At 31.6% G+C, this 12,429-nt stretch overlaps 1 protein-coding gene across 3 annotated transcripts in view; it reads left to right on the top strand.

The window, feature by feature from the left end:
• LOC132747113 (semaphorin-5A-like) overlaps positions 1–12,429 on the top strand; it is an 81,584-nt gene that overhangs the window by 45,745 nt on the left and 23,410 nt on the right. For all 3 annotated transcript variants that reach the window (XM_060736435.1, XM_060736430.1, XM_060736444.1), the window contains one exon: positions 6,343–6,529. In XM_060736435.1, coding sequence (XP_060592418.1) covers positions 6,400–6,529 — 130 coding nt within the window. In that variant the 5' untranslated portion in view covers positions 6,343–6,399. The remainder of the gene's footprint in view (positions 1–6,342; positions 6,530–12,429) is intronic.

The following is a 12,429-nucleotide window of genomic DNA, read 5'->3' as shown; positions in this document are numbered from 1 at the left end:
CTTGATGAGATTTATCATTATTAATAAGCCCAGCTACAAAGTTATGATAATTCTTTAATATTTATAATGGCACATTAATAAAGGCTTACTGTCATGTAATGTTACAGAATACTCCTCAAAATACCTGAGCTTCTAGCACAAAGCTTTTACCTGGCTGGGTCATTTCAGGTTATCTTCTGTGACATAGACATGATGACCTTGTGGTCAGTGTAGGTCATCAGAGGTCATCTAAACCCTTACAGGCATGTCAGTACAGTCTAACAAGTTGTACTGTAAACTTCCTAATGAATTCCCCTTATTGATCTTATCAGACCAATTACCACCCATGTCATTGTCATGAATGCATCTAAATATTAACTTTGTTCTGCTTAGGATTTTTTTCTTTTAAACTTTCATAATTACATGATTGACATTAATTTTAAAAGATGAATTTTAATGATTTTATTTAAGTTCAATAATGGGTTGCTTATTGTACAGTATACTGTAAGACTACTTAGCTTTATCAGTTTTTGTAATTTCTCTTTTTTTGTTTTATTACTTTGTTAATCTTTTTGAAAAGTATATCAAATTGCAATTAATATCTAAGATAGTGATAAGTGAAGTTGTTTTTGGACAGTGTCTACTTTGTCCGAGACCTCTTGACTCTCAGACGTAAAATCTTTGTCTTGGGACATAATGTCTTGCCCCCATAGATTGTACAAGTGTCAATGTTTCAGACAGGAGGGTGCATTAAAGTAGTTATATTTTAAGTCAGGCCTGTCAGTTAAAAGGAAACATTTAAGATAAAAATTGAGATCAAATTGAAAATAATGTGTTTTTAATTGTCTATCATATAGTCAGTCTGTCAGACAAAATTGTGAAGTCCAAAAATATAGGTCAGATAAAAAATAAAGGTCTAATGTATTAAATAGTTTATTTCAGGCTATAAAAGATTTCAACTGGAAATATATTGTAACCAGTGTATAGAATTTTCAATTTAATGTGAAAGTCAGTTTATTTGAAGATAAATAACAAATATTCCTATCAGTCTTTTTAACCCTCAGAAATTTTTGTGTGGGAAAAAAATATTTCTCCTAGTAATTTCAGTGCAGAATATAATTCAAAAACTCAACCAAATTTTATAATGCACATGAAAATAAGGCATTTTTGTATGTGGAGGTAATTTAGTTTCAAGATCCTGTATGTTGTAATGAAGGTTGTTACCACACTTAAGTGAAATTTTATATATGTATATAATTATGCTTCTAAAACAATTTTCAAACATCGAAGAATATGTAAAATATTTACTGAAAATGTTTTTCCACATTATACATGTATACATAATGTAAGTATTAAAATATATGCATTCATTTCTTATTTAAAAAAAACATCTTTACTAATAATGCTTTTTGAAACTAATCTTAATTTGAGCATTATATTTATGATATAAAACCATAAAAAAATTGAGTTACAGGATTTTTAAATCACTTTATATTTCTGTAATATTGAGACTATAATGTTCCCTAAACAGACAATTCCGTTCATTAAAATAATCATTTTATTGATGTACATGAAAATCTAATAAGAAAGAAGTGGGTTTTTATTATTTTTTTTACTAAGGTTATGCACATCAAAATTTTGAACATGCAGTTGCCTGTATTTTAGTTCAAAAACACATGTACATTAAAAACTATGCATTTTGGATAATATTGCGAGAATATTGGAAATAATCATTGAAAAAGGAACATTTGAAGAGAAAAGATAAATAAAGATAAATGACTTGTTGTTTACAGAATGGCTCTTCATTGAAACAGCTGCAAGTTAACATTACTTTGATGATGTTAAAAGTCATTTTTAAAGTGGTTGTTGAAGCACTAAGTTTTATAAAAACATTACAACTTTACACAGATACTATAAAATGCTCTTGTTTGAATAATTCTCCACCTAGTAGGTTGTCTTGTTTCCCTATTTTTATTTGAAAAAACAATGTGTAAAATATTTTCTAAAACATTGTTTCCAAATATGATCTTACTTTGAAATTCCTCCTACATTTTTTTCATTACAATGTTTCTTTTCTTTGAATAGCCGATTTTCAATAAGATCAAATGAGGTAAATGGGACCAAATATCTCAACAATCATTGCATTGATTAACAATGTTTTGAGAGGCTCCTGATTTTACATTTTAAGTTTGCAAGCTGCCATTTAAGTGATTGTTGCAGGGTGAGAAAAATGTGCAGCCTGACAGGGACTTGAACCCAGGACCCTCGGATTAATGTTCTGCGGCTCAACCGACTGAGCTATCTGGCTGCTAACACATTTTCTCCCCTAAATAGTGAACAGTTCTGAACAGTGACATACTCCCCTGCTGTATTGAAATTCATCCTCGAATTTCTCAGGGTTACCAAGCAATGCTAATTAAACTCTATATATTTGCAGTTATGGTCCCCATTGGGCGCCAAATGTCACAGGGTGAGAATAATGTGCAGTCTGAATGGGACTCGAACCAGGGACCCCTCGGAATACCGTACACTGGCTCTATCGGCTGAGCTATCCAGCCACTTACACATAATCTCCCCTAAATAGTGAACAGTCATCTGAACCGCGACATAATGAACATTCTTTGATTTTGTATCAGAATGTCAGTTACAATTGTAATACAATTTTCTCTTAGAAGATCTGTTGTATGAGATCACAGTGGCATTTGGCCCCCTTAGTCAGGCTATAAGTTGTTGTTTGACAAAGGCTAATCATTTTGATTCCACCAGATTTTAAGGATTAAGAAAATTATACACACATAATATGTTACAAGCCTGGTATTGTTTGAACATGCAAACTTTAATAGTCTATTGACCTAATAATTCTCGCTGTTTAAACATTCAGTCGAATTAAATTTTGATTGTAGTATAAAATCATGACAATTATTATTACAAATGAATCAAATTTTATTTCTGAATATATTATCATATATAGGGAAGTATGGAATGTTTATATTATAGTTTATCAAGTCTTAGAAGATTAATCGAGTTAAAAATTACTCAACAAATGTTAATGGCCAAGTGTCATAGAAGAGTTACAATTGTATAATTGTCCACCATCGGTCAACTTGGTCCTATTGACCTGTTATAATATTTGTTAATATTTTATCAGGGGTCTTTTATAAGGCTTTGTTACAAATCTCCAGACTATACAAGTCTTTAACTGTAGCGGTCCTCTATTTATTTTGATAAACTCAAGTAGCTTGTTATTGCAGAAAAGAGTGTTTATATTTCACACTAAGTTATTGTTTGTTTTTCATTTACATTTGATTAAAGTTCTTTAAGCGGAGTCAAAGGCTACATGTAAAGAGGCAACAGTTGTGGTAGTACACGTCAAACAATAATGAGATTTGTTTTTTGAGGGATTTTTGGATGTAAAATACAATAACAGCTGTTTTAAAAAAAAAGAATTATAGTGACAGGGAATTAACATTTTGAAGTGGTGATTATCTGGGAACAACTTTGCAAAAGTTGTCTTGGTGTGGACTTAAGAAATTGACAAGGTGACCAATTAGATATATATGATGTTGTTAAACTTTTAATGCCATAGTAAATTGATTATTTACAATGCAATGTATTATAATACAAGAAGTTGATAATTTAATGTAATTTCAATTAGTATTATTTAAATTTAGTGAATTGTTTTTGTTTTTTGATACAATCATGTACGTGGACATCTTGAAGAACAATATTGATATTCAATATGAACAAATTATGAAATGAACATATTTCAGTAAAAAAAACTTCTTAAGATTTATAAATAAATATAGTAATATATCAACACAGTGAGAGAGAGAGAGAGAGTAGGTATATAATTTAATTTATAAAGATGACTTTTTTTTAAGTCAATCTAGGTTTGGATTATGTACCTAATGGGGTGGAATAATAACTTGATATTCCTTACTTTGAAGAGTACTTGAACAAGATTAAGGTCTATTTAGTACAATAAATCTGTCCAGATCAACTTTAAATAGGGGTGCCAAAATTTAAATAAAAAATCTTAAATTTCATTATTATAGAAACAATGTAACAGGATTTGTTTGTTATTTACCTGTGATATAATATTTAATATATATGATATAATTTTTAATAATCAATATATTAAAAAGTTATCTAATGAAAGTAAATGGATAATAAAATCTATGTATGTACACAATTTTTTTTAATTTGTTTCAGTCCGGACATAATTTCGAATAAATGTGTATTATATACATGTATATATAATACAGTATAACTATAAAGGCATTTTTTTTTTATTGTTGCATAAAATTGATTCTAATCTAGGCGCCAAAAATAATTATTCACAATTTTTTTAAAGATAAATAATTATATGTGTTAACGATGAAAAAAAAATATTTTGCTGAATATATTTTTATTTGCCATAATATGTGTTTGATGCTGAATTGATTTTTATATTTTTTAATTAAAAAGATTTACATCAGATTATTATGTTTGAAGAGGGTTTTTTTCATTGACAGAATTTAACTGAAATTGTACATTTAAATTTAATTTTATACAAGATTTATTGATTTAGATGTATGACATGATTGTGAAGATTGAAAAAGTTTTTGCAATCTTTATAATGAAATTAGAAAAAAACAGCAGTTAATGTCAAATAAAAGAAAGACAGAATAGTTTTCCTTTGAAATTTTTAAAGAAATTTTATACTTTATTTACCAAAGGAAACTCAATGGGATAAATTCTGTCTTCCTCGAGGTATTTCGAACAATCATTTACACATGCATTTATACAAACAATTACTTAAACAAAATTAAATCAAACATCATGCAAACTAGCAACAAAAGAAAGGAAAATTTTCAGAAAATGAATGGTAAAATATACGACGAAAGTTCAAAATTTCACTATTCTGCTTAAGCTGGTGCTAAGGGGGTGTGGAGGGTAGCTTGCAATCACCTGACTACCGTCCATGAACAGGCTCAATTAAAGCGAGCCTGCAACATTTACAATTTTGCCATGCTGGGCTTTCTTTAGAGATTCTGTTTTACTCTATTTTAGGAAAACGTGTTATTTAGTGAAGGCTACCTTTTAATTGTTATTTAAATAGCTCAACTCTTATAATCATCTTGTAATAATTGACCTTATATGTGTCTGAAAATCTTTGTTTCAAAAAGTTGCTAGTTGCATTATAGGTTTATCCTGTACCGTTTGAGCTTATTATATTACATTTAGTTCCTGGACATCAATAAAGATGTATGTGTATATTTGCCTCATTTTCCCTATATCATAAACTATCAAGGGAAAGATATTTATGGTTGGGAGAGAAAGTCTGTTTGTCTGTTTTATTGACTGTATATATTATAAGATTATAGAGATTTATATTAAATAAACACAATTAAACCCTGTCCAAATATGGCATGGATACTCAGTCCCCAACCTTACCAAAATACAGTCCACTGTAGGGCTCTTCATATACAACTTTGAAAAATATACTGCTGATGTAAAACTTTCAGTTTAATTACATTTTAAAAGGAAAGATTAAAGACCCTGACATATTGGCTTTAGGTGAGGTCATTAATTATGTAGCTTTTGTCCCTACAATGTTTATTTTATTTGATCTGGAATGCAGAAAGAATTCGTCCAAATACTTAAAAAGTAAAATTCTTAAGCTTATACAAATAAGAAAGAAAGCATGTTATGTCCACATGCTCTATTCCAAATCTCTCACATTTTTAGTCTCTTACTGGTTCTTTAGCAAACAAAAGTCTGTTTTTCTCTATTTAAGTCTTTGTTTCACATTAGGTCAAGCCACAATCAAATGTTCTTTTTATGTGTTTTACAATTATGTAATGATAGTAAAGGTTCCAAACTTTAAATTTGATAAAGGTCAAAAATAAAATTGTTATGAGGGCAGAAAAAATTGTGTCAGAGTTGTATTGCAACCATTTGTGAAACACAATGACTGGCATGTGCCACAGAGAAAAGTACCTGCCTGACCAAACCTCTGTGTGGTTTAACCGTTTCAACTTTTAGTATCCAAACAAAATCATTCATTATTTAAAATGAAAATTTACAGATAACTACTGGCTGAATAGTGGTCAGTGCAGACCAGGCAGCATCATGTGCTGACTAACCTTGGTCCTCATTGGTCACATGAATAGATTTAGTTTAAACCTTAAATGTAAGCCTCAGTAAATAAAGGTGTTACTTACTTACACATCCAGGCAGTGAGTCGATTCCTCTATGACTGATTAATTATGCAAGAAAGCAGCAATAGAAAAGGATTAATTAAGAATTACATGTTTAATGCTAAATTATAATGATAATAATGATAACATGTTACTTAACTGATATATTTTCTGTTTTCAGATGACATGTAGATAATGTTCAGGATGACACCAGGTTTGACAGAGATTTTACTAAAGAATGTGTGAGCCAAGGAGGTGTTTTGTGTCCTTCTTTATTCTATTGTGGATTTTAGTTTTATCTCACAGTTTGGAACCAGTCTTGGACAGTTTTCCGAGAGAATTCGACTTCAGATATACTTCATATGAAGGTAAGTTAGATTATCCTGATGAATATACTGAATATTGTCTTGTCCTTCTTATATATTTTAGTGATATCATATAGGAATATTTGTTGTTGGTCAGTTTACAGTTTGACCACACTGCATGCATGTACAGATTGGCCTTGTCGGATCAAGGTTTTGTAAGCTTCAATTCAAGCATAATGTAAGGGTTAATTAACCTATATCAGAAATGGCGTTGGTGAATATTATCATTCCAAGATAGGAATACATTTAACACATTTTTTTTCAAAGGTGACTGTCTGCTTTCATTAAACATATTTCTCTTGCTTTGAAAAAATTTGGACCCTTTTGAACTGCTAAAAAATGGACCAAAAAGGTTGGCAAAAAAGTATTTGTAAGGTGAAAGTGCAATATTGTATTCCACAGATATCACAGTATGCATGTGTGAAAAAAACCAACACCCTCTTCATAAATGTGGGATACTATGTTAATACAGTGTTAAAGGGTACATTCTTGGTTTCCAGTGTGGTGTACCAATGTTTCACATTCAAAGCTTGTCCTGTTTGTTTTACAATCATTATAATCAGAAAGTAAACAAGATATCTTACTCTTTATCATCAAAAGATTAATTGGTGTTAGCACTAAAGATTTGTAGGATCACAATCACCTAACTATGTCTGTACCTGTGGCTAATGAATGATAGGGTATTTGCTACTGTTTATAAAAGCTTTATAGAATACATTGATTGTTTCTCCAAGTCATTGTGACACTGCACTTCTCATTTTGTCTAGGCCTGATAAAGGATAGATTTCTTTCCAACATGAGCACCATTAAAAGGGATTTCATAACAGGCCGTATAGCTTTAATATTAAACCTTGTATTATCTTCTTAGTAACATTGTAGTTTGTTTTCTGGTTAGGTTTTAAGTTGCATCACCTCTGTATAGGTCACATGGCAACTTTCTAATTAAACTGATGCTGGAAGACTAGTTTAAATGTCTATCAATGCAATATTTTAGGAAAGATCAGAACAACCAATCCTCTGTTAGTAGTTGTCTATACCTAGGATTCAAAGTTCCTGGTGGAATTCAGACTCACAGCTGTTAAGGCAAATGATTCAGTCAGTAACTTTGACTTCTTGGTCATTGAAGCCCCCCAAGTTTACAATACTTGATTTCATTTATTTAGCTAGGCTGTTTTATTAAAAGTGTGTTCACGGTATAATTTTGTCATTGTTTTATCATTTCTGTTCTATGAGAAATTGTTAACTTTATCTATGTTCATGTTTTGTTGCAAAGGAAATTCAATAAATTTCAAAATTTGACATTGATGTTTTTCTCAATATTCAAAAGCATTGACTAATTTTATCCTATAACTGGAAAATTGTCAGCTTTCCTGAATGATTTGAATCATTTTCTTGAGCTGTATTTCCTGATTGATATCAGATTGCAGCTATTGTTAACTCAAAATTTGAATGGTTCACAACATGTTTTTTATCATTTGTGGGATGTGCTTTTTTTCTGTCATGATAAAAGTCATTGTGCAGACAGGCTGACTGGTTCTGTGGTTTACACCATATGTTACATGTATGATGTTCTTTTATAGTGTTAACTCAATACTTTTAGTTTTTATGCCCCCACAATGTGGGAGCATATAGCGTTGCACTTGTCCGTCCGTCCGTCCGTCAGTCCGTCCGTCCGTCCGTACGTCCCGAAATCTTGTGAACGCAACTCCTCTTAAACCGGATGGCAGATTTTGCTTAAACTTACAGGGATGAACAACCTTAATGTGTAGATGGTAGTAAAGGAAGGAATTTTCGCTGCGACCAAATTTAACAGAATTATGGCCCTTTGTTGATTTTTTCACTATATACTATGTAGAAATTTTGTGAACACAACTCCTCTTAAACCGGATGGCAGATTTTGCTTAAACTTACAGGGATGAACAACCTTAATGTGTAGATGGTAGTAAAGGAAGGAATTTTTGCTGCGACCAAATTTAACAGAATTATGGCCCTTTGTTGATTTTTTCACTATATACTATGTAGAAATTTTGTGAACGCAACTCCTCTTAAACCGGATGGCAGATTTTGCTTAAACTTACAGGGATGAACAACCTTAAGGTGTAGATGATAGTAAAGGAAGGAATTTTTGCTGCGACCAAATTTTACGGAATTATGGCCCTTTGTTGATTTTTTCACTATATACTATGTAGAAATTTTGTGAACGCAACTCCTCTTAAACCGGATGGCAGATTTTGCTTAAACTTACAGGGATGAACAACCTTAATGTGTAGATGGTAGTAAAGGAAGGAATTTTTGCTGCGACCAAATTTAACAGAATTATGGCCCTTTGTTGATTTTTTCACTATATACTATGTAGAAATTTTGTGAACGCAACTCCGCTTAAACCGGATGGCAGATTTTGCTTAAACTTACAGGGATGAACAACCTTAAGGTGTAGATGATAGTAAAGGAAGGAATTTTTGCTGCGACCAAATTTTACGGAATTATGGCCCTTTGTTGATTTTTTCACTATATACTATGTAGAAATTTTGTGAATGCAACTCCTCTTAAACCGGATGGCAGATTTTGCTTAAACTTCCAGGGATGAACAACCTTAATGTGTAGATGGCAGTAAAGGAAGGAATTTTTGCTGCAACCAAATTTAACAGAATTATGGCCCTTTGTTGATTTTTTCATTATATACTATGTAGAAATTTTGTGAACGCAACTCCTCTTATACCAGATGGCAGATTTTGCTTAAACTTCCAGGGATTAACAACCTTAATGTGTAGATGGTAGTAAAGGAAGGAATTTTTGTTGCGACCAAATTTAACAGAATTATGGCCCTTTGTTGATTTTTAGTTTTCAACTTGTGGCACATGTAGTCCAAACAATATTTGACCTAGAGTCATAAGATTGACAGAACAGTGGCGTGTGGGGGCATCCGTGTCCTATGGACACATTTCTAGTTACTCAGTATGTTTCAATTTACTTTTTCTTTTTTTGTATGGCTCCGATAATGAGTTAATGCTAAGAAAAATCTATATTTTGAATGCATTCGGAAATTTGCTACATTTCAGGAGACCATCTGGGTGGTATTAACCTCCATCTACAACTGTATTAAAGTTTAATAGGTTTTTATTCAGAAGAAACATTTCAACATATATATGTCAATCATTAAATTAATGAATGCATTCTATGGTATACTTATTCTATAGAACTATTTCATTGTTACATACTGTAAAATACTCTTTGATAAAAAAAAAACCTTTTCCTCTTGCATATAAAAAAATCATTTGATGCAAGCAAGTTTGATTGTTAACAACTACAATTGTAAAGTTCTTTTTGATTTGCTGAAATTATGTATATTCTGAACTGTCATAAAAGATAATCACCAGTCTACTTGATTGAAAAACTGGAGAATATAGTTCTAGAAGTGGCACTATTTTGACAAGACAAATTAATAAGATCTTCTCTAGAGATCTCATCTTATATTCATCTTGTATTCGTCATGAGGCTGTGATATTTGGATAGGTTGAGATATCTTATTCTGTCAGAAGTTATCAGAACAAGAGAGATTTCTACCGGAACTGAACCACTTCTGGTAGACTGGACAGTATCAAGATTGAATCAGTAAAACAGAACAAAACATTTGTGCCAAAATTATTCAGATATGATTTAATAGCTGGGAATTTATAAACAGTTTTAGAATAAGTAGTGGACTTCTACTCTATAGTAAATGGGTGGTCCAAAATAAATTTCTTAAATGTAGATTAGATAAGATTAGTAGAGAGAGATTTTTATGTTGCTTCATGTAGTTTTCAGGCAAGGTTTCATATCTATGTCCTCATCTCGCAAATGTCATTTTACTGATTGGAACAAGTTAGTACCAGATAAATGTATGGAACTTGTGCTAATTGCAAGTAAACAGCCAACTTGACTAATATTAGAGTGTCAGTTATATGACAAATGCAATCAGGTCACAAAGGTCAGATGCCTTCTTATAAACTTTTAAATATCCAGGTACATTCTGATGGTCTAATGTGTAGTAATTGTGCTGAGACAAGCATATGAAGCAATCATGACCTCTTATTAATTGATCCACTTTTCTGACCTTTGTTCCATAGCAACTGGTTGACATTGACAAGTAGCTGGAGGTCATTTGTTGACATTTGACCTTCCCTCTGCATGTATCTATGATGTCATTTGTGACAGTGTAATAATTTCTCTGTCAGATATGTGTATTGGTGCAATTAATTGGAAATTAATTTGTCATTCGTTTTGAGACAAGAATGTTGTTTATAGGTTTTGCATAGACAATATGTTATAAACTTATGCAGGAGGTGCATTTAAATGATGAGTTTTATAATAATTGTTGTTTGAGACATTCAATTGGAGTTTAGAATGGTAATATTTATCACATGCAGTCAAATTCCTGTTAACCCATGACCTGGTGGACCTAACAGTGATTGGCCTTTGCCACTATTATAGAGCAGGGCTTTCCTTCAGTACCATGCAGTCTGGCCAGTCTGTTGACTGATGGCTGACAAAACTTCCTAAAGAAACTTCCCAAAATTAATAATGGACAAAAAATGGAAGCCGGATTCCTCCAATCGAGAAGGTTTTCAGGTTAAGGTTTAATATCTAGCTTAATGCATGTCCAGAATGTACATTAAATAAAACATTATATAGAGAATCAGGAAAGATCCATGTCATATTTGTGTGGCATGCAGGTTATGTTTACGAAACAAACTGCTCTGTCATTCTTGTGACATTTCGACATCAGTTTCAATTAGAGCATGTTTACTATATGACACACTGATACATGTAGGACATGTTTTAATAATCGCACAGTCAGTGCCACTTTACAGGTAATATATAAGTCATGAATGTACCAGTCTTTACCAGGGCTATATCATACAATATGAGTGTAAGTTATTATCATATCATGTTCAAACTCATGTTCATGTATCAAAATACATGTCAAGACATATTTTTGGTTGCCCTTGTTTATAAAATTTTATGACCATACCTGTTTGCATACCCAGCAACTAAAGTAGAAATGGTACTTTGGATTGATGTGAAGATTGATGAAAGAAGATAGCTTCTAAATTCTCTGTCATTCACTTCAATGTGAAAATCTTGATTATCTGCTACATTACAAAAGAATTGCTTCTTTATTTAAGCACATTTGGTAGGAAAGCTTGTAGGGTTTCTATGGCATGAAACTCTCTCTTATCACTGCTATGTAATGCATCCAGAAGAGCTGTTTCTTTGATGAGAAGTTGGTTCTTTCATCTAAACTGCTTGCCCTTATTATGAAAACGGCCTAATGTGCAACAGTGCTGGTGTGGCATAAAAGGCAATCAAAAAATTAAGATAAGATGAAGAACTCAAGAATATACTTAAACACCAGCAAAAAGCTTGAAAAAAAATAATATCCTTATTGAACAGAATTGAGCAATGTTGATATATTAATAGTTAAGAAATACTCCTTAATCTCACAGTTTGGTATTCTTAGGGTGATAAAAATAAGTGAGGTTTATGTAAGTACACCACTGTCCTGTAATGATATATTTGTATATTATAATAAAAATAAAACAAGCCTACATCACGATGACTATAAAGTTTTGGTAAGAAGAAACCCAAATCTAGTGATAATGTTTCAGTACTTTTAATGAGTTCAGTGTTACAGCCTTCAGTCAACTTGGCTTTTTTGTTTAGCCAACATTTGGCGATATCAAGATGAAAATTGTAAGTTGGTCAGCTACCAATATAGGGATTGGTCAGGCTGCATAGATAGTAAATGCTTATCTCTTCCGGTTTGTTAAACATTTATTTGCAATAGTTTGATGATGCTTTTTACTTCTTCATTCAATTTGCAAAATTGTAAAGTAAATGTTAACATTGAATGGGACAAGAAA

The sequence above is a fragment of the Ruditapes philippinarum genome, unplaced genomic scaffold, assembly GCF_026571515.1.
Source record: "Ruditapes philippinarum isolate M1 unplaced genomic scaffold, ASM2657151v2 ctg6732_1_1_1_1, whole genome shotgun sequence".
Lineage (NCBI taxonomy): Eukaryota > Metazoa > Mollusca > Bivalvia > Venerida > Veneridae > Ruditapes > Ruditapes philippinarum.
Note: the sequence above shows the minus strand (reverse complement) of the source record. Positions and strands in the feature narration are given on the sequence as shown.